This window comes from Oncorhynchus mykiss, chromosome 10 (assembly GCF_057628025.1).
Source record: "Oncorhynchus mykiss isolate SJ-2025 chromosome 10, ASM5762802v1, whole genome shotgun sequence".
Taxonomy (NCBI): domain Eukaryota; kingdom Metazoa; phylum Chordata; class Actinopteri; order Salmoniformes; family Salmonidae; genus Oncorhynchus; species Oncorhynchus mykiss.
Window position 1 is genome coordinate 44,899,187 of NC_143031.1, and position 22,661 is coordinate 44,921,847.

The following is a 22,661-nucleotide window of genomic DNA, read 5'->3' on the forward strand; positions in this document are numbered from 1 at the left end:
TACGTGTCTGAAGAGGTGGGGGAGTGAAGTTTATCGATTGCACTCCCACTGTAGGTCTTCTGAGGATTTCTCAAATGATTACAGCCACTGTTTTGTTGGATGAAGGATGGTTATTGAGTGTTGGTGGGATTTGTATGGCTGGATTGGCTTTGTTCAGAACTGGGTCAGTAACTTGTCAGCGCATTTTAGCGTTCCAGTTAAACATTTATCTGCTGTGTTGTAGTCTTACCATTGAAAACCATTGAAGACTAGACGCAGAAAATGTGTGCTGTTTGTATTTGAGCAATATGATTGGCCGTTTATTCAAGCACCGCTATGCATTCCCGAGTCGAAACTTCTCGAGCACTCGAGCAGTACAGACGTTGATAGCTACGTTCACACAGCACACGCAAGCTGTCCTGAGCAAAAAGAAGCGCAGAGCTTATTTATTTTAGGGATAGTAATTAACAAAAGTAAACGTTCAATAGTGAACATACTAGCAATATGCTGGCTAATGTTAATAGTCTGGAAAAAGAAAGCTACAAAAATACACTTTACAGGGCTTGACATTCACTTTTATTTCTACTTTAACAATTTTTACATCATTGTAAGGAACCACTTACAAGATATATTATTATCGCTTATTATCTCTTTTTACCATAGAGAATTGGTAGTGGAAGCCTATAAAATATTACAACATTACAATAAATGACAACAAACGACTTTGTATATCTTTATAAAATAATTCCCTCTAGGGCTCGAAATGAAGGATGTCCCATTCCCTCAACATTTATATGGTCATATTTTGGCTAGGCTACTTTGAAACAAGGCAAGTTAACCCACCGTTCCCCGGGCGCGGAAGACGTGGATGTCGGTTATGGCAGCCCCCCCCCCCGCACCTCTTTGATTCAGAGGGGTTGGGTTAAATGCGGAAGTCACATTTCAGTTGAATGCATTCAGTTGTACAACTGACTAGGTATCCCCCTTTCCCTTTCATGAAATTACATAAAACGTCTTTGAACTATCAGTCCCGAGATCCCAGCAAAAATCTACTTTTCATTTATCTGACTTGATCTGCATGTCCCTTATATTTAGCCCCAATAAAAGGTTTTACCCTTTTATTTTCAGGACAACCAAAAAGTAAAAGTAGAACACAAAACAATTTGACATAAACAGTTACATTCCGACCAACGCAAAAACCTGCGTATAAAAATGAATTTATATGAATCCTGTACATTTGAATTGTTTGCTCGCTGGGAAAGGAATATCCAACTAGTCAGTGACAACTGTGTGGAGTTTGCGACGGCAACTATGTGAGCTTATTACATACAGTATTATAGACTCTGTGTCCTGGGATTTCAAATGGTATTCTATGTAGAAGAATCCCTTACCTTCTAACGACGCTTGTGTAGCTTGAGAGTGTCATGTGTGTTCGTGAGAGTCTCAGCATTTCATAGATAGCTTTTAATAGTTTGTAGCTGAAACTATTCTGTTTTTGTATTAAAGACTGGGACCCGGACCCCTTCACAAACACCACTCTAGCCCAGCCCTCACTAATCCCAAAGACTAATAGGCGAATCCAATGGTACAAGAAGTCTGTAACTCAAACACATCATGTTTAAAAGGGGTTAGAATTCCAAAACACGCCGGTGATACGGTGGGACTCATTGGGTTAAACAATTTGTTTCAAAATGCGTTGCGCAACAGACATTGTCCTTTACTCTCCGGACTTGTGGCCCTTTGTGCTTTGAGTATGTCGACAGAATCAAGCCTTTAGAGTTTAATGTTGATTATCCTACATTATAGGTGACTTGCATACTGGCTACCGCCTCATGTCCAGACCGATGCTGAGACGAGGGACCGACATAAAATGTAGCCGAACTTTAATTAGACTTTTAATTTCCAAAATATGGGCTCAATGCCAGATAATCAACATTAGCCTCTAAAGGCTTGATTCTTTGTCCTGTAGGCTTTGTATGTACGTGAAAATAGATTGGAATATTATTCCAATGTTGGCCTCTCTGATCCAATTCTGATCAGAGTAATTGTGATTTTTGTGTGATTTTCTGATTTCTGTTTTGTGATTTCTGTTTTTTTTTTTTTTAACTAGTCCGGGACAAGAGGACACGCATTAATGTCAAGCCCTGCTTTAGCATTCCTTGGCTAGCCTACAGTAGCCAGGTTGATATCTCGTTTGAAGCCATTATGTAGCCATTATGGGCAGCGTCCTATTTAGAAACAGAAATGAAAGCTATTAATACAATGCAATTCTAAAGAATAGAGTAATGACTTACTGTGTTAATTTATATTGAAAAGCTTTGTAATACATATCATAATAACCAAATATAACTTATTAATAGCTGCATATAGAGAGAAAGCATGCCAACCTATAGTCCCTGCATAACTCCAATGAAATTAAAAACTACACCATGTCAGGAAAAGTAGGTTTTCGTTCAGTCGATTTTTGGCCAACTGAGTCCGGTCAGGCAAGTGAGAAAAAATGTTAATGTTGGACTCAGAGTTTTACCTGACCAGGTAATGAGGTAAAACTACAGGCCCCAGAAAAGGCACTTACAAATTTTGACACAACAGTTTCGAACCTGTCTTGCCACCTTTGGGTTTGCTCTTATCTGCCTTTCTAAGAGATGACTGACTATGTCATAAAATCAAAGAATGAAAAATATTTCCATATTGAATTTTCATTACATGGATGAAAGCAAATGTTTGGATTCTTCATTAAAAAAAATGCAAAAGGTTGTTGCAGTGGTTTATTCTATGTAGTGGTGCTGTTTCTGTTGGTGTGTGGAACTGCTTTCGTTTTCTGTGTTTCACTCAATACCTTAGCTTGACTCCAAGATACCCTGCAGAATCAATAACATATCTTTCTCTCCTTCCCTCTGCCTGCCATTTGGTCACAATTGCAGTCCATGTGAGTCCCCTGCAGCAGAGTGACTCAAATGGATATCTCAACTGTTCACAGCTTTAGTGGTTTCATTTAGTAGGGGTTTCCCTTTTAATCAGGACTGATATGGCATTAAACACACACTCAAGCATGCTCATTGGTGCAACACACACACACACACACACACACACACACACACACACACACACACACACACACAGGATGATTACATCACATGTCCATTTTGACCCCTTCTCCAGATTATTGATGGGATCAGCGGTGAAATGAAATTAGATCAAGCCTCAGACAGTGTGAATATAAAAGGAGATCTACTGTATCTATAGGAGACCAGGCGATAGATGTAATTAGAGCAGGGAGATGTGCCTGGCTGGCTGGGGCAGCCTGTGATGCCAGAGGAGCAACACGTGAATGCTGCTGTAGCCTCCCCCAAGGCTAGAGTGGATGGAGTCACTCAGTCCCCAGGCAGGCTGAGGCTGACGTGAGCACTCACTGTCACTGCTAAGGGCACACACTGAATCTGTGATCAGAATGCTGTCAACTTCATGAGAGCTGATTATGTCCCGTGTCCTGTCCAGAATTGAAAGCCAAATCAGCTTACAGCTGGTCTAGTCAATAAGCAAAATCATGCTGCATGCAGTGACAAAAGCCTGGTATATGGGAATAGAGGAAGGGCATCCTCACAAAGAAAATTCCCGGCCAACACCCTCTTGTATGCTCTCTCTCGGGCTTTCTCTCAAAGAACCTCTCCTGAGCTTTGGCAAGGAAAGATAAATATTTTTAGAAATTTCGCTCCAGAGCTGCTTATCAAATCTCTTTTTTCATATTTCATAAGCCAAGACCATGGGAAACACACATTCCCCTCCCCTTTCTCACCATTCACGCAGCCGTCATTGGCTTCCCACTGCCGCCTGTCAACAAACCGCTGCCCCCAGGGAGAGGGTTTCCGTGGCAACTGCTTTTCACCGAAGCAACTTGTCAATACGTTCATCTGAGCCATGTGTTTCAGGACTGCATTTACAGTGCCTTCAGAAAGTATTCATACTCCTTGAATTATTCCACATTTGGTTGTATTATGGCCTTAATTCAACATGGATTAAGTATATCCACTGCTCAAAAAAATAAAGGGAACACTAAAATAACACATCCTAGATCTGAATGAATGAAATATTCTTATTCAATACTTTTTTCTTTACATAGTTGAATGTGCTGACAACAAAATCACACAAAAATTATCAATGGGAATCAAATTTATCAACCCACGGAGGTATTGATTTGGAGTCACACTCAAAACTAAAGTGGAAAACCACACTACAGGCTGATCCAACTTTGATGTAATGTCCTTAAACAAGTCAAAATGAGGCTCAGTAGTGTGTGTGGCCTCCACGTGCCTGTATGACCTCCCTACAACGCCTGGGCATGCTCCTGATGAGGTGGCGGATGGTCTCCTGAGGGATCTCCTCCCAGACCTGGACTAAAGCATCCGCCAACTCCTTGATAGTCTGTGGTGCAACGTTAGTTGGTGGATGGAGCGAGACATGATGTCCCAGATGTGCTCAATTGGATTCAGGTCTGGGGAACGGGCGGGCCAGTCCATAGCATCAATGCCTTCCTCTTGCAGGAACTTGCAGGAACTGCTGACACATTCCAGCCACACGAGGTCTAGCATTGTCTTGCATTAGGAGGAACCCAGGGCCAACCGCACCAGCATATGGTCTCACAAGGGGTCTGAGGATCTCATCTCGGTATCTAATGGCAGTCAGGCTACCTCTGGCGAGCACATGGAGGGCTGTGCGGTCCCCAAAGAAATGCCACCCCACACCATGACTGACCCACCGCCAAACCGGTCATGCTGGAGGATGTTGCAGGCAGCAGAACGTTCTCCACGGCGTCTCCAGACTCTGTCACGTCTGTCACGTGCTCAGTGTGAACCTGCTTTGATCTGTGAAGAGCACAGGGCGCCAGTGGCGAATTTGCCAATCTTGGTGTTCTCTGGCAAATGCCAAACGTCCTGCACGGTGTTGGGCTGTAAGCACAACCCCCACCTGTGGACGTCGGGCCCTCATACCACCCTCATGGAGTCTGTTTCTGACCGTTTGAGCAGACACATGCACATTTGTGGAGGTCATTTTGCAGGGCTCTGGCAGTGCTCCTCCTGCTCCTCCTTGCACAAAGGCGGAGGTAGCGGTCCTACTGCTGGGTTGATGCCCACCTACGGCCTCCTCCACGTCTCCTGATGTACTGGCCTGTCTCCTGGTAGCGCATCCATGCTCTGGACACTACGCTGAAAGACACAGCAAACCTTCCTGCCACAGCTCGCATTGATGTGTCATCCTAGATGAGCTGCACTACCTGAGCCACTTGTGTAGGTTGTAGACTCCGTCTCATGCTACCACTAGAGTGAAAGCACCGCCAGCATTCAAAAGTGACCAAAACATCAGCCAGGAAGCATAGGAACTGAGAAGTGGTCTGGCCACCACCTGCAGAACCACTCCTTTATTGGGGGTGTCTTGCTAAATGCCTATAATTTCCACCTGTTGTCTATTCCATTTGCACAACAGCATGTTAAATTTATTGTCAATCAGTGTTGCTTCCTAAGTGGACAGTTTGATTTCACAGAAGTGTGATTGACTTGGAGTTACATTGAGCAGTGTATTTTTTCTCACACACCTCACATACCCCATAATGACAAAGTGAAAACATGTTTTTAGAAATATTTGCAAATTTATTGAAAATTAAATACAAAAATATCTATTTTCAAAGTATTCACACCCCTGAGTCAATACATGTCACCTATGGTAGTGGTTACAACTGCTAGTCTTTCTGGGTAAGTCTCTAAGAGCTTCGCACACATGGATTATAGAATATTTGCACACTATTATTTTTTTAATTCTTCAAACTCAAGTTTTTTTGCCGTAGATTTTAGGTCTTCCATTGTCTGGTGGAAAGCAGACCTGAACCAGGTTTTTGCCTGTGCTTCTCTAAAAAAAATTAAAAATATCCCTAGTCCTTGCCGATGACAAGCATACCAGTAACATGATGCAGCCACAACCATGCTTGAAAATATGAAGAGTGGTACTCAGTGATGTGTTTTGTTGGATTTGTCCCAAACAACACTTTGTATTAAGGACATAAATGTAATTTCTTTGCCACATTTATTTGCAGTTTTACTTTAGTGCCTTGTTGCAAACAGGATGCATGTTTTGGAAAAACGACAATGTTGTTGTCCTATCACAGCCATTAAACTCTGTAACTATTTTAAAGTCACCATTGGCCTCATGGGGAAATCCCTGGGTGTCTTCCTTCCTCTCCGGCAGCTGAGTTAGGAAGGATGCCTGTATCTTTGTAGTGACTGGGTGTATTGATACACCATTCAAAGTGTAATTAATAACTTCACCATGCTCAAAGAGATCTACCAATAGGTGCCCTTCTTTGCGAGGCATTGGAAAACCTCCCTGGTCTTTGTGGTTGAATCTGTTTGAAATTCACTGCTTGACTGCGGGACCTTACAATTATCTTTATGTGTGTGGTACAGAGATGAGGTAGTCATTCAAAAATCATGTTTAACACTATTATTGCACACAGAGTGAGTCCATGCAACTTATTATGTGACTTGTTAAGCACATTTTTACTCCTGAACTTATTTAGGCTTTCCATAACAACGGGTTTGAATAGTTATTGACTCAAGACATTTCAGATGTTCATTTTCTATTAATTTGTAAACATTTCTAAAAACATAATTCCACTTTGACATGTATTGTGTGTAGGCCAGTGACACAAAATCTAAATGTAATCCATTTGAAATTCATGTGGAAAAGTTAAGGGATGTGAATCCTTTCTGAAGGCACTGTACATAGAAACTGGGGCATTTTGTATTGGGGCTAAATATCTTGGGGACCTGGGGCAGATTCCGGATCTGGCCTGCTTTCCAGATCCCAGCTATAGGATAACGAAAACAGGAAATAATAGAACTACCACATCTAGAGCGCAGGTGTCCTGACCCTGATAGGATGCAGATGTCTACCCACCTTCTTTAGTGAGATTCTGCCTCACTCTTTCTTATGATAATCTGACAGAAAATTGACATGCTACACTGAGATGGTTTCGTGAACAGGTCCTGCAACAGCTGTCCAGAAATTAAATAATCTCCTTTCTCACACAGTCTCCACAGTTCTCTGGGAGGCGGGAATATTAAACAACCAGAGACTGAGACCCTCACCCTCTAAGTCTCAGATTCAGGATGTTGATTACACAGTATAGAAGGGCATGGCCAAGCATACTGTCAACTTCCAGCCATCTAGAGTAGACCATATGGTCCCCTGTCCTCTCCGGTTCACACTACAGATTCAAGGGTCAAAATCGAATATCCTTGATCACATGGGAGGCGTGCTCTCTTAATCCACAGGGAGACGGTTCAGAATGCTGCCGTAGGTTTACAGCGCAGGACATGGCATGCAGTGTGCGTACTGTGTTGTGTAGAAAGTGTCATGAAGCCTGTGTTTGGTAGCGTGTGTCGTCCACCACGTGATGTGTAACATGTGCATTATAGAAAGAGCGTGTGGTGTGGAATAAGTCGTGCAGCATGTGTTGTGCGGCGTCCGACAGTCTGCATTGTGGGACTGACTGTGTAGGCTTCCCAGCGCTGCCTCAGAGCAACAGCGCTATTAATAGGGTTGAGCTCCCCAGTCGTTAAAGTTCATTTTCCCCTGCGTCTGAGTACTGATTTAGCAGCGCTGCATTGTGCTCTCCAGGCTGCAGCCTCCTCTCCTCTTCTCATCACGCCGGGGGGAAACGAGGGGAAGCTGGGCTCTCATTAACACGCTCATTCACACCTGAGGACCGGAGGAGCAGGAAGCAGCTGTTCCACACACCTCCTCCTCAGTGCTCTGCTCCTCTGCTCCTCTCTCTCAACCCGGCCCAGGGGGCTAGAATCTGCTAGCCTGTGCAGGTGTGTGGCTGCTTGGAGGAAAAACCCTCAAGGTGCATCCTTCAGTTATGTATGTATATATATATATATATATATATATATATATATATATATATATATATATCATTCTTTCAGAAGGACTACTATGCCAATTCTGTGTTTTGCACCTGTCCTTTAATATACGGAGGATGATGAGATGGAGACAGGAAAGGAATGGTATTCCTCCTAGTGTGAGGAATATAGCATCTGTTTGTTGCCCAGTGATCGACTGCTTGTGTCCAAACCATTGTGGCAGTTTGATGTTTGTGCTCTACATTTCTAGTTCTGATCGTTGGGCAGCATTAGTGCAAGACTCTGATTTTCTTCCCTCTCTGCTGTTGTTGAATATCCTTTTCCACCTCCATCTCTCCCTCTCTCTCTCTCTCCATCGCTCTCTCTCTCTCTCTCCATCGCTCTCTCTCTCTCTCTCCATTGCTCTCTCTAACTCGCTCTCTCTAACTCGCTCTCTCTCCATCTCTCTCTCTCTCTCTCTCTATCGCTCTCTCTCTCTCTCTCTCTCTCTCTGTCTCTCTCTCTCTCTCTCTGTAGACAGAGGTAAGACCTGTGTCTAACTGCAATGTTTTACTGTTCTCTCTCTCCCTCAGCCATCCATGAGTTTCCAGAAGATATATTTACCAAGGAGGAACTGAAAAGAGGAGCAGTGCTGTTACATGTGCTGTGTGTGAGTGTCCTGTAACGCGCCCAGCAGAAAACATTCCTGTTTAACACACCTCACAAAAACATCTGCGATACCCTGATTCCTCAGTTTTGCAGCCACATTCTTTGTGCAATGCCGCCTGTTCAGATGCGTCAGGACTTCATAATAGAATTGATCCGCCGACCACACTCTCTTATTAATGTCCGTCCTGCCCGAATTACCTACTTAAACACTTCCTTATCAAATCCTTTACGGACCGTGTCTCTGTTGTCGTCTCTCACTGTACCTCTTAGGCTATCTACATGTTCTACGCTCTTGCTATTGTCTGCGATGACTACTTTGTTCCTTCCCTGGAGAAGATATCAGAGGTGAGAGAACCAACAGCACCAATTTCACTTTGAATACAGGAAGACGGTGGCACCATAAGCTGCTTTTTAACTCTATTAGTTGAGTCATTCCAAATATAAACTGTTCCTGTATCACGTATTTCTACAAAGACGTAGTGCTTCTTGATCATGTATTATGATTGTGTGAGAAGGTTCCCGCTTTGCTCTGGCCCTCTCAGAACCTGCAGCTCAGTGAGGATGTGGCAGGGGCAACCTTCATGGCTGCAGGAAGCTCAGCCCCAGAGCTCTTCACCTCTCTCATTGGTCAGTTCTTAATCCCTCTGTATTTCCCTTCTCTTAAAACAGTAGTGTTAGCAGTGGCCAATAAATTGGGTCAGTGAACGCTATACATATGCCCAACACTGACTGATACATATGACACACGTCTTTCACCATCTTGCTATTGATCTTTCAATCCATCCCAATGACCATGTTTGCGTATCATGTAATGCCACAAATATCCATCAGATGTCAGCAGAGTCAATATGAATAGTCTTTAAGTCTTTTGACATAGCCATTGGTTTCATCCTCTAAAATGGAATTGTCACTACAACTCTCTATCTCGTGCAGGTGTGTTTATCACTAAAGGAGACGTGGGGGTCGGCACCATCGTGGGCTCAGCGGTCTTCAACATCCTGGTCATCATTGGTGTGTGTGGCATCTTTGCGGGCCAGGTATAGACCTCTGGCACTACACGCCTTTATGGCCTTAACAGTGTGGCTATGGCTGAAGACCTCATGAGTACATGGAAACATGTTTCCCTATACACGCACTGGCTGAGTGAACATGAGGAGGCAGCTATGTGTTGCTTGTCTATTAGTAGTGTCTCTCTGTTACTCTCTCTCTCTCTCTCTCTCTCTCTCTGTCTCCCCTCTGCAGACGGTGGTTCTAACGTGGTGGTCTCTGTTCAGGGACTCCACCTACTACATCTTCTCTGTGCTGGCTCTCATCCTGGTGAGGCAGACAAAGGAGAGAGGAGGGGAAATGAAGACCATACAATCACATGCTTTTAAATACAGTCACTTACTTGTGCTCTACGATTACAGTGCTGAATAAACTGCAAGCCGCAGTGACTAGTTTGACGCGTTAGCTTTCTCTTTGTAGGTTATCTTTGATGCAAAAGTTGTCTGGTGAGTTTTATCCCAATTATTTTGAATGAACCTACACATCATTTACTTTTGTGACAACAGTCTCAATGTTACTTATGTCAGAATTGTAAAAGTACAGTAAAATAGCAGTTTAGTGGTTTTAGGTGGTAGTTGACCGGTGTATTTCTCTGATTGTAGGTGGGAGGCCGTGCTTCTAATGACTATGTATGGAGTTTACATTGTTATCATGAAGTGAGTATTCTGCTTAGCCCCATCTCACAGGAGCCCTCAATCCACAGAGCATGTACAGCAGTGTCTGATTGTGCTTGTGTTCCTCATGTGAAAGCTGTTTTGTGGTTTCAGGTTCAACTCCCAGCTCTTGGGGTGTGTGACTCGTTGTTTTGGTGGTCCGGGTCAGTGTTGCCTGGGTAGTGAGGGACACCGAGATGAGGAGATGGCAGAGGACGGACCCACCTGCAACACCAACATGGTGCTGCTCAGGAAAGGTCTGTCTGGAGCTCATTACAGGCCTGCCTGCCTGCCTGCCTGCCTGGCTGCCTGCCTGCCTGCATTCATTAATTCATTCATAGAAATATTAATTTTTTTAGCTCATCAAAAGTCTCACAGTTAATTAGAACCGCATCATAATGCATTATACCTGCCTGCCGGCTTTAGGTAAAGTGTTACCCCTATTTCTATCACTCTCTCATCCTGCAGGCCAACCCCAGGGTCAGGAGTTTCCTCCGGTGATGATGGTGGACGAACTCCTCATCCTCAACCCCCACCAATTGTCCTTTTCCGAGGCTGGCCTGCGCATCATGATTACCCCCCACTTCTCCCCTCGCACCAGGCTCAGAATGGCGGGCCGCATGCTCATCAGTGAGGTAGTTGACTCAGTTTGGAGGAACATCAGCAACGTTAGCCACTATGAGGCACTCATTTATTTTCTCCCACACAGAGACAGAGGTTGATCAGGAGTCCCAACAGCCAGCTGGATGGAGAGACCAGTGCAGGGGCAGGGGGCACCCCTCTGAAGGGTTCTGGAGGCCTGGAGAATGGGGGCAGTGTGGAGAGACAGACCCCCGAGGGGGCAGGGCTAGGGGACGCAGGGGAAAAGCCAGGGGCGGAGGGTTGTCAGGCTGAGGAAGAGGAGGATGATGATGGGCCGTTCAGGCCTCTGCACTGGCCAGGTGAGGATGTTTTTTTTCTTGCCATGTGCTATGTGCCTGACTGAGGTCGGGATTTAAAAAAACACACTGTACAAACATCGCACTGCACTTGACCTTTTAAAGGCAATTTTCGCTGAAAATGCATTCGAGGGAAACACTGCATGTCAACTCTGGTATATTCTTGTTATTGTGTGTGTGGCAGATGGTTGCTGTGCGCGGGTCAAGTGGCTGATCTCGTGGCCCCTGGGCCTGCTGCTGTACTGCACTGTGCCTAACTGTGTGTTCCCCCGCTGGCACCGCTGGTTCATGGTCACCTTCTTGGCCTCCACCCTGTGGATAGCCATCTTCTCCTACCTCATGGTGTGGATGGTAAGGACTAACAGCAGAGCCATAAAGGCCATATCGGAACTGCAAAGCCAGGCTTTCTACAACGTTGTAATGTCTATTGCCTTCCAGAAGTGATAGGATGGCATTTAAAGATGCACTATGCAGAAATCGCTCCTCCATTCCCTGGTTGCTAAAATTCTAATATTTAGCCTAATTTCCGTTTGTGACAAAATAAGCAAGTATAGTGTAGAGAATCATTGTAAATCAAATCAAATCAAATGTATTTATATAGCCCTTCGTACATCAGCTGATATCTCAAAGTGCTGTACAGAAACCCAGCCTAAAACCCCAAACAGCAAGCCAAGATGTTCAAATGTTCATAAATGACCAGCATGGTCAAATAATAATAATCACAGTAGTTGTCGAGGGTGCAGCAAGTCAGCACCTCAGGAGTAAATGTCAGTTGGCTTTTCATAGCCGATCATTAAGAGTATCTCTACCACTCCTGCAGTGTCTAGAGAGTTGAAAACAGCAGGTCTGGGACAGGTAGCACGTCCGGTGAACAGGTCAGGATTCCATAGCCGCAGGCAGAACAGTTGTACCATCTAAACCGCTGTGAAATGTATTTTCCATAACCAAAAATCTAGTATTTTCAGCTGTTTGAAGCTGGTGTACAAAACCCAAAGTAAAAGACGCAAAAACAAATCTTAAGAACGGGAAGCATAGAAATAGCGCACATAGAACAGATCTACCGCTTCTTAGACCTGCGTTCAGTGTGACTGGCAGATCTATAACCCACATTTCTATGTGCATTTGGTCGGGTCGCCCCAAAAAAGTGACATGTTGCAGCTTTAAGAAGGTGAGTGTGTGTGTGTGTGTGTGTGTGTGTGTGTGTGTGTGTGGTGTCTCTGAACTAGCTGTGTGTCCCCACCAGGTCACCATCGTCAGCTACACACTAGACATCCCAGACTACATCATGGGTATCACCTTCCTGGCAGCGGGCACCAGCGTGCCAGACTGCATGGCCAGCCTCATTGTAGCTCGGCAAGGTACCCGTCACCCTCTCTCCTCAGACTCCTGACTCCTGACCAGCCTTTCAACGTCCTGGTGGTGTAGTGTAGACTGTTTCAGTTTCACTTTACTCTCCCTCTCTCCTCAGGTATGGGGGACATGGCTGTGTCTAACTCCATTGGCAGTAATATCTTTGACATCCTGTTGGGGCTGGGTTTCCCCTGGGCTCTGCGCACTCTGGTGGTGGACAACGGATCGTCGGTGGGCATTTATTTATTACAACTATCCCTATGGACATTTAACAACCCTCTGCATATTATTAAGGCGACAGGTAGCCTAGCAGGTTAGAGCGTTGGGCCAGTAACTGAAAATCTGTCCATTTGTCCTTGAGCAAGGCACTTAACCCTAAATTGCTCTCAGGGTTGCCGTTGATAATGGCAGACCCTGGCCGTGACCCCACTCTCTCACGAGGGTGTCTCAAGGAGAGTTTGGATATGCAACAAACAAAAAAAAACAAAAAAAATTCACACATGCCTGTTAATACATAATAGCCACGTGAGATATAATATAAGCCCAGCATCTGACCCCCTCACCCTCTTCTTCCTCACAGGTCTACATTAACAACAAGGGCCTGGTGTATTCTGTTGTCCTGCTGCTGGCCTCTGTCTTCCTCACAGTAAGTGTGCGTGCCTGCATGCATGTATCGTGCCACAATGGAGTTCACCATGAGCGACTGTTGTGCTACACATCTGGTTCCGAGCGTCATTCAAGCACGTAACAGGCCTTGCTGTATGCATATTACAATTTTATTGCCGTTTCACTTTTTACAAGTCTTTTGTTATGGACCACAAACACACAGGGCGATTACAGTTCTATTGGTATTGCACTTTTTACAATACATTTGTTATGGACCATAAGCAGGGTGACGGAAGGCAGGGCAAGTATAGTACAGTCTTTCTGGAGAAGGGTTTTGGTCCATCTACATCTTCAGTTCGAGACACGTTTAGTTGTGCGGTTCCACCAACCATCCAGTCATAGCAAAGCTATTCCTTTTTACCTCTTACACCCCCCCCCGTTCCCTTTCCACTGAACCCCTCTCTCTACCTCCCTTTCTGCCCCTTCTCACCTCCTCTCCCTCCAGGTGATGAGTGTTCATCTGAACCACTGGAAGCTGGACCGCCGGCTGAGCCTGGGGCTGATATTCCTCTATGCCATCTTCCTGCTCTGCTCCATCTTCTTTGGGCAGATGTGAGGCTGACACTGGGGGTCAAAGGTCAACCCTGATTCGCTTTCCTGTAAGCTGCCACGTCCAGGAGTCCTCTGTCTCCCAGAGGTCCTCGCCCCTAAAACGAAACAACAGTCTCGGCTACATTGTGCTAAAAGTTACCGTGATGTAGCACAGACAGAATATGCTCGAATGACGTTGCACGCGCACACACACACACACACATAATATCCAAACACTCACTGTAGTGCAGTGTTTTAATACACAGAAACACATAATGTTCAGCTGTCACCATGGAGAAATAATACAATAGACTAGTACTCTTGTTTCTTTAACCTTAAGTTTGGAACAGCCATGTTTGTTTTGAATGTACGCCCTAGCTGATGTTACCTTGTTGTGTGGGGATTCAGTATGTACGTTTGTGCTAATGTGTTGCAGTGCTGGGGTACAGTGGAGCATAGAACTGTCAGTCAGGAACTAGGGACATAGCAATAGGACAAATGGGCAACATAGACTTATGATGGAGAAAATGTTAATAAGAGATGCAGATTATTGTGACTATAACTGACCGAGTTCCTCCAAAATGAGGTTTTATGAATGATTATTTTGTTTGTTGCCAAGTATTGTTTCAAACGAAGTAAATAATAGGCTACCGTGAAATCTATGATTTGTAGCGTTTTTAGAAGTGTTACTACTATTGGCGACATGTTTCTATGAGTGTCATAACCTGATTAAATGCGTACGGGTCTGTTGTAACAGTTCACTATGCTAAAGTATGATCAATGTTTGTAAAAAAAAAAAAAATCTTTCTGTACATTTTTGTTTTTCAGTATTACTGTATAACAATTATTAAGTCAACAAGACCATACTTTTTACTGTTTCTAAATGTTTACTAAATATTTTACATAGTTTTTCAAAAAATGAATGTCAGACAGAGACTAGATTTGTGATGTTTTTGATATTTGTAAGAACTAGATAATATTCTTCCTATGATATTTGTGCGAACACCGTATGTTGTAACTGAAAGACGATGTATATTTTTTTGTCACTTGGTAAAGTGATGGTAAAGAAGACTGACGCGTCAGATCAGCACACTCCACCTAGATCTAATGAAAGGAGAATAGGGTTGTATTGAATGTCCCTTTCTATTCCACTATTAGGTTAATTAACCCAGATTAGATCCTTTTTCAGCACCTGACCCCCTTGATTTAGTATCGTTATTTATTATTTCTGAGATTTTGCATATTTCGTTTATCAAGTGCTTGTGATGACAATAAGCATTGGTTTGCTCCTCAAAATAGTATATTCTCAAAACCTGTTATTTATTTTGAAAATGGTTTCTTTCATTACCACAATGGTAACTTCTATTAAATATAATTTAGATTTTAGATCTGATCAAATGACTCAAACATTTTTGCCAAATGAAAGGACTGCAGAAAATACTCTGTGTGTGATAGAACTATTAGTTATGCTGTTTGCTCTCAGCCACTCATAAGCATTTTTAACATTTTAAAAGAGGCTCACACAGAACCAGTCAAATTTGGACACACCTACTCATCTTTATTTTTGCTACTGTCTACATTGTAGAATAGCAGCGAAGACATCGAAACTATGAAATAACACATGGAATCGTGTAGTAACCAAAAAAGTGGGAAACAAATCAAAATATATTTATATTTGAGATTCTTCAAAGTCGCCACCCTTTGCCTTGATGACAGCTTTGCACACTCTTGGCATTCTCTCAGCCAGCTTCATGAGGTAATCACTTGGAATGCATTTCAATTAACAGATGGGCCTTGTTTATTTGTGGAATTTATTTCCTTCGTAATGCATTTGAGGCAATCAGTTTTGATGTGACAAGGTAGGGGTGGTATACAGAAGATAACATTATTTGGTAAAAGGCCAAGTCCATATTATGGCAAGAACAGCTCAAATAAGCAAGGAGAAATTACAGTCCATCATTACTTTAAGACATGAAGGTCAGTCAATTCTGAAAATGTTAAGACATCTCAACATCAACTGTTCAGAGGCGACTGCTTGAATCAGGCCTTCATGGTCGAATTGCTGCAAAGAAACCACTACTAAAGGACACCAATAATAAGAAGAGACTTGCTTGGGCCAAGAAACACAAGCAATGAACATTAGACTGGTGAGACTGGTGTCCTTTGGTCTGATGAGTCCAAACTTGAGATTTTTGGTTCCACCTGCCGTGTCTTGTGAGACTCAGTAGGTGAGTGGAGGATCTCTGCACATGTAGTTCCCACCGTGAAGCATGGAAGAGGAGGTGTGGGGGTGCTTTGCTAGTGACACTGTCTGTCTTATTTAGAATTCAAGGCACACTTAGCCAGCATGGCTACCACAGCATTCTGCAGCGATACTAAGAGTGTGAAAAGCTGTCATCAAAGCCAAGATTTGCTACTTTAAAGAATCTCAAATATAAAATATATTTTGATTTGTTTAACACTTTTTTGGTCAGTACATGACCAATAAGTGTTATTTCATAGTTTGGATGTCTTCACTATAATTATACAATGTAGAAAATAGTCAAACTAAAGAAAAACCCTTGAATGAGTAGGTGTGTCAAAACTATTGACGGGTACTGTACAGTGGGGCAAAAAAAGTAGTTCTAAATACTTTTTTGCCACACTGTATGTTGAAGAGGAGTGGGCAGACTGTTGAGTGTTGTACACACTGGTTGCTGGAGCTGCTAATTATCCCAGGTGTAGTTAGTTACCTGTCGTATTTTCAGTGTAGGCCTTTAATAAGTACCTAATTCGATAGGAAGACCACCAAGGAGTCCCCACTACCAACCAACCTCTCATAAATCCTGACTCTGTTAACAGAGCAGGTCAGAGCACCAAATAGAAGCCTGATTTAGTTCCGTCATGAAGCAGCTGTGTTTGAAGTGTGTTCTTCCTCAATGGTTTGTTCTGTTAGGTTGGAGCCACCAGCTATTCTAGCACTGAGATTAGTTTCTTTACAGATGACCTCTGATCATTGAGAACTTTTGTATGTTGTTGAATGCAATAAATACAATTTGTGCAATAACAATCCATGTCTCTCCTTAAGTCCTTAAAGTAAGTACAGCTGTAAAGATCTGAGAAGTGATGGGTGGATGAGGACAGGGGAAACAGTCCCAGTGTTTTTTTCCTCATCAAAGGGATTGTAGTCTCACAGTGGAAATGAAAAAAACACTCAAAAGGGAAGTGAGAGCCAAGTCTGTCTACGAGGCAACAAAAAAATGGCTCTAGGAGAAGCTACACAGACACTCACTGATCTTGTCCAGAATTGCATAGTTGAACCACCGATCGGTTATACCTCTCTCATTCTCTCTCTGTCTGCCTCATCGGGTCTCTCTGTCTCCTTTGCTGACTCCAGACCTGTCGTTTACTCATTAACCCGTGAAGAGCTGCAGTAAGCTTTTAAGGCTGCTTACACGCTCCACTCTGTTGATCTACATGCACACACATCGGTGGAGTTTTTTTGGGGGGGGCCAGTGGACTTTTCGTTGCGTTCCACCCAGAGAGGAAGTCCGCCTTCTGTAGTGTATATCCACTTGTGGTCTTGGGATCTGAGCCTCTCAAAGCAAGCACCTCCTTCTGATTAGAGTCCAGAGGGAGCCATGTAGACAACAACCCATCTCTGCTTACCATATGCTACACACTGCAATTGCCACACACACACAGAATTTCCAGTCACAGTCATAATGATGAGCATAGTGGGGACTAAAAACCCCATTTCTTTATCTTAATTCGGATCCACAGATGAGAGGCCATGGGTAGACAAAGGAAATTGAAAAGAAGGAGTTAATGAAGTTATCCCTTGTATAACAATAGATGTTTAACGACATGTCCAGTGTGATATGGCATCATCCAATATGATACAGTGTTCCTGCCTGCTGCTGTCAGTTTTTTTGTGGCAATTTCCTAAATTACTGTGTACATTACAAATACTCGACAGTCGACAGAGATGCATTTAATAGAATCATGCAGGGAGAAACATTTTCAATTAGGGGAAATTCCGACCCGAGTTAAGCGTGTGTAAATGGAACGTAATTCCCTATGCGCCTTTCTCTCTCTCGCATATTCTGACCTTGAACTGCTGAGGAATATTTTTGGCCGCTGATACCGGAACAATAACGGCCTAGTTATATACAGTGTATATATATATATATATATATATATATATATATATATATATATATATATATATATATATATAAAAAATATATATTTTTATTTTATTTATATCACCCTCAGCTCCACAACTTCCCTCGGCTATGTAACAGCTAGGTAAATGAGTAAATCCTTTGGATAAGGGGATTGTGTTATATATGTATATTACTTTATGATCCCTGGAGACAAATGTGAAACCAGTCACATGGCAGCAAACCGAAGCATATCAACATATCACCTTTTCCCCAGTGAAGTTTATGAAATGCTGGCCTTGCAGATATGAAATGTGCCAAGCACAAATGACAGTATAGCGCCAAACTTACAGAGTTGATTAATGATTTCTATAATGTTGTAATTATATGCCTGGACTTTTCACAGTATTTTTTACAATTTGTATGTTGTTAAATATTAGCCACTATCGATAGCCATCATCAGTTATAGGGTACTAGGTGGTAACTAGCAATGTCTAATCGCTGACACAAAAAAGCAATGTTTGGGAAAGAATTGGCATGTGGATGAAGGTCATGCTTAGGTGAATAAACCATAAAGAGAAATAAATGGCTACAGTTTATACTTGTGTAGGTATTTCATGACTCACTGCTCTCTAGCAAATCCTTGTGGAGGCCGGGCGCCTGCAGGCTGACTTCGGTCGTGAGTTGAACGGTGTTTCCTCCCACATATTGATGCAGCTGGCGGGTGTTGTTAAGGAGCGTGGTTTGGTGGGTCATGTTTCGGAGGATGCATGGCTTGACCTTCGCCCCTCAGTGATGAGACAAGATCGAAATTGGGTCTCATGAAAAAAGGAGGTAAAATACCTGAAAATGTATTAACATGTAATAACAGTAACTCAACTAATTAGTCAGTCATCCAACATATTACACCTTTACAACAAAACAATCTAAATGTTTCTCTCTAAACAAGTTTATTATTTATCTTAAGGCGTTCCTACTTGTATATTTAAAAAACAAATAATTATTATTATTATTATTATTATTATTTAAATCAATTTAACACAATTGTTTTGTTTAAATATCTCCAAAAGTTGTGATGACACAGAAAACATTTTTTGTTGAGCAAGAGCTCTGGTGAAACCCAGACCCGATTGCATAAAGCATCTTAAGTCTTTCCCTTAAATATCTTAAGTCTTCCCTTAATTAAGGAATAATTTCCCCTTACCTAAAGGAATTGTTTTAAGGGTTTTTTCACTTTTTCTCAACTTGTTTATATTACTATCTATTACGTCAAGGTAGTTTACAGTGTAGCTACAGCTAACTAGCCAGCCATGGATTGTGCACCTTCCATTGTTTAGTTAAGTAGCTACAGTTGAAGTTGGAAGTTTACATACACTTAGGTTGGAGTCATTAAACTTGTTTTTCAACCACTCCACAAATGTCTTGTTAACAAACTATAGTTTTGGCAAGTCGGTTAGGACATCTCCCTTGTGCATGACCCAAGTAATTTTTCACTTATAATTCACTGTATCACAATTCCAGTGGGTCAGAAGTATACATACACTAAGTTGACAGTGCCATTAAACAGCTTGGAAAATTCCAGAAAATGATATCATGGCTTTAGAAGTTTCTGATAGGCTAATTGACATCATTTGAGTCAATTGGAGGTGTACCTGTGGATGTATTTCAAGGCCTGCCTTCAAACTCAGTGCCTCTTTACTTGACATCATGGGAAAATCAAAAGAAATCAGCCAAGACCTCAGAAAAAAAATTGTAGACCTCCACAAGTCTGGTTCATCCTTGGGATTCATTTCCAAATGCCTGAAGGTTCCACGTTCATCTGTACAAACAATAGTACACAAGTATAAACACCATTGGACCACACAGCCTTCATACACTTCGCTCCAAGATGGCATAGCAGTTCAGACGTCTTTTGTCCTCGTCTTGTCGTGTCCCGTATATATAGATATATTTACAACTTTCTTCGCATACCTTTTTATATACAGTGGGGCAAAAAAGTATTTAGTCAGCCACCAATTGTGCAAGTTCTCCCACTTAAAAAGATGAGAGAGGCCTGTAATTGTCATCATAGGCACACTTCAACTATGACAGACAAAATGAGAAAAAAAATCCAGAAAATCACGTTGTAGGATTTTTAATGAATTTATTTGCAAATTATGGTGGAAAATAGGTATGAGATTCCCAAAGATTGGAAAGCAGCTGCGGTCATCCCCCTCTTCAAAGGGGGGGACACTCTTGACCAGACTGCTACAGACCTATATCTATCCTACCCTGCCTTTCTAAGGTCTTCGAAAGCCAAGTCAACAAACAGATTACCGACCATTTCGAATCTCACCATACCTTCTCTGCTATGCAGTCTGGTTTCAGAGCTGGTCATGGGTGCACCTCAGCCACACTCAAGGTCCTAAACGATATCTTAACCGCCATCGATAAGAAACATTACTGTGCAGCCATATTCATTGATCTGGCCAAGGCTTTCGACTCTGTCAATCACCACATCCTCATCGGCAGACTGGACAGCCTTGGTTTCTCAAATGATTGCCTCACCTGGTTCACCAACTACTTCTCTGATAGAGTTCAGTGTGTCAAATCGGAGGGTCTGCTGTCCGGACCCCTGGCAGTCTCTATGGGGGTGCCACAGGGTTCAATTCTTGGACCGACTCTCTTCTCTGTATACATCAATGATGTCGCTCTTGCTGCTGGTGAGTCTCTGATCCACCTCTATGCAGACGACACTATTCTGTATACTTCTGGCCCTTCTTTGGACACTGTGTTAAAAACCCTCCAGGCAAGCTTCAATGCCATACAACTCTCCTTCTGTGGCCTCCAATTGCTCTTAAATACAAGTAAAACTAAATGCATGCTCTTCAACCGATCGCTGCCTGCACCTGCCCGCCTGTCCAACATCACTACTCTGGACGGCTTTGACTTAGAATACGTGGACACCTACAAAAACCTAGGTGTCTGGTTATACTGTAAACTCTCCTTCCAGACCCACATCAAACATCTCCAATTCAAAGTTAAATCTAGAATTGGCTTCCTATTTCGCAACAAAGCATCTTTCACTGCTTTCATCTTTCACATGCTGCCAAACATACCCTTGTAAAACTGACCATCCTACCAATCCTCGACTTCAGCGATGTCATATACAAAATAGCCTCCAATACCCTACTCAACAAATTGGACGCAGTCTATCACAGTGCAATCCGTTTTGTCACCAAAGCCCCATATACTACCCACCATTGCGACCTGTACGCTCTCGTTGGCTGGCCCTCGCTTCATTCTCGCCAAACCTACTGGCTCCATGTCATCTACAAGACCCTGCTAGGTAAAGTCCCCCCTTATCTCAGCTCGCTGGTCACCATAGCATCACCCACCTGTAGCACGCGCTCCAGCAGGTATATCTCTCTGGTCACCCCCAAAACCAATTCTTTCTTTGGCCGCCTCTCCTTCCAGTTCTCTGCTGCCAATGACTGGAACGAACTACAAAATCTCTGAAACTGGAAACACTTATCTCCCTCACTAGCTTTAAGCACCAACTGTCAGAGCAGCTCACAGATTACTGCACCTGTACATAGCCCACCTATAATTTAGCCCAAACAACTACCTCTTTCCCTACTGTATTTATTTATTTCTTTATTTATTTTGCTCCTTTGCACCCCATTATTTGTATTTCTACTTTGCACATTATTCCACTGCAAATCTACCATTCCAGTGTTTTACTTGCTATATTGTATTTACTTTGCCACAATGGCCTTTTTTTTGCCTTTACCTCCCTTATCTCACCTCATTTGCTCACATCGTATATAGACTTGTTCATACTGTATTATTGACTGTATGTTTGTTTTACTCCATGTGTAACGCTTGTCGTTGTATGTGTCGAACTGCTTTGCTTTATCTTGGCCAGGTCGCAATTGTACATGAGAACTTGTTCTCAACTTGTCTACCTGGTTAAATAAAGGTGTTCTCAACTAGCCTACCTGGTTAAATAAAGGTGTTCTCAACTTGTCTACCTGGTTAAATAAAGGTGTTCTCAACTAGCCTACCTGGTTAAATAAAGGTGTTCTCAACTTGTCTACCTGGTTAAATAAAGGTGTTCTCAACTAGCCTACCTGGTTAAATAAAGGTGTTCTCAACTTGTCTACCTGGTTAAATAAAGGTGTTCTCAACTTGTCTACCTGGTTAAATAAAGGTGTTCTCAACTTGTCTACCTGGTTAAATAAAGGTGTTCTCAACTTGTCTACCTGGTTAAATAAAGGTGTTCTCAACTTGTCTACCTGGTTAAATAAAGGTGAAATAAAAATAAAATAAATAAAAATACCACTCAGGAAGGAGACGCGTTCTGTCTCCTAGAGATGAACGTACTTTGGTACGAAAAGTGCAAATCAATCCCAAAACAACAGCAAAGGACCTTGTGAAGATGCTGGAGGAAACAGGTACAAAAGTGTCTATATCCATAGTAAATCGAGTCATATATCAACATAACCTGAAAGGCTGCTCAGCAAGGAGGAAGCCACAGCTCCAAAACCGCCATAAAAAAGCCAGACTACGGTTTGCAACTGCACATGTGGACAAAGATCGTACTTTTTGGAGAAATGTCCTCTGGTCAGATGAAACAAAAATAGAACTGTTTGGCCACCATCGTTATGTTTGGAGGAAAAAGGGGGAGGCTTGCAAGCCGAAGAACACCTTCCCAAACGTGAAGCACGAGGGTGGCAGAATCCTGTCATCTATAAAATTGCCTCCAACACTCTACTCAACAAACTGGATGCAGTCTATCACAGT

The 22,661-nt window shown here is 42.8% G+C and overlaps 1 protein-coding gene across 2 annotated transcripts in view; it reads left to right on the plus strand.

Annotated features, from left to right (window-relative positions):
* The window catches only part of LOC110534013 (sodium/potassium/calcium exchanger 3), a 29,846-nt gene extending 13,066 nt beyond the window's left edge, over nt 1–16,780 (plus strand). For both annotated transcript variants that reach the window (XM_021618633.3, XM_021618634.3), the window contains exons 3-17: nt 8,471–8,547; nt 8,817–8,891; nt 9,089–9,173; nt 9,480–9,583; nt 9,789–9,863; nt 10,014–10,039; nt 10,196–10,249; nt 10,361–10,503; nt 10,715–10,881; nt 10,956–11,187; nt 11,369–11,535; nt 12,428–12,542; nt 12,653–12,765; nt 13,115–13,180; nt 13,646–16,780. In XM_021618633.3, coding sequence (XP_021474308.2) covers nt 8,471–8,547; nt 8,817–8,891; nt 9,089–9,173; nt 9,480–9,583; nt 9,789–9,863; nt 10,014–10,039; nt 10,196–10,249; nt 10,361–10,503; nt 10,715–10,881; nt 10,956–11,187; nt 11,369–11,535; nt 12,428–12,542; nt 12,653–12,765; nt 13,115–13,180; nt 13,646–13,756 — 1,610 coding nt within the window. In that variant the 3' untranslated portion in view covers nt 13,757–16,780. The remainder of the gene's footprint in view (nt 1–8,470; nt 8,548–8,816; nt 8,892–9,088; nt 9,174–9,479; nt 9,584–9,788; nt 9,864–10,013; nt 10,040–10,195; nt 10,250–10,360; nt 10,504–10,714; nt 10,882–10,955; nt 11,188–11,368; nt 11,536–12,427; nt 12,543–12,652; nt 12,766–13,114; nt 13,181–13,645) is intronic.
* Nucleotides 16,781–22,661: the final 5,881 nt, after the last annotated feature.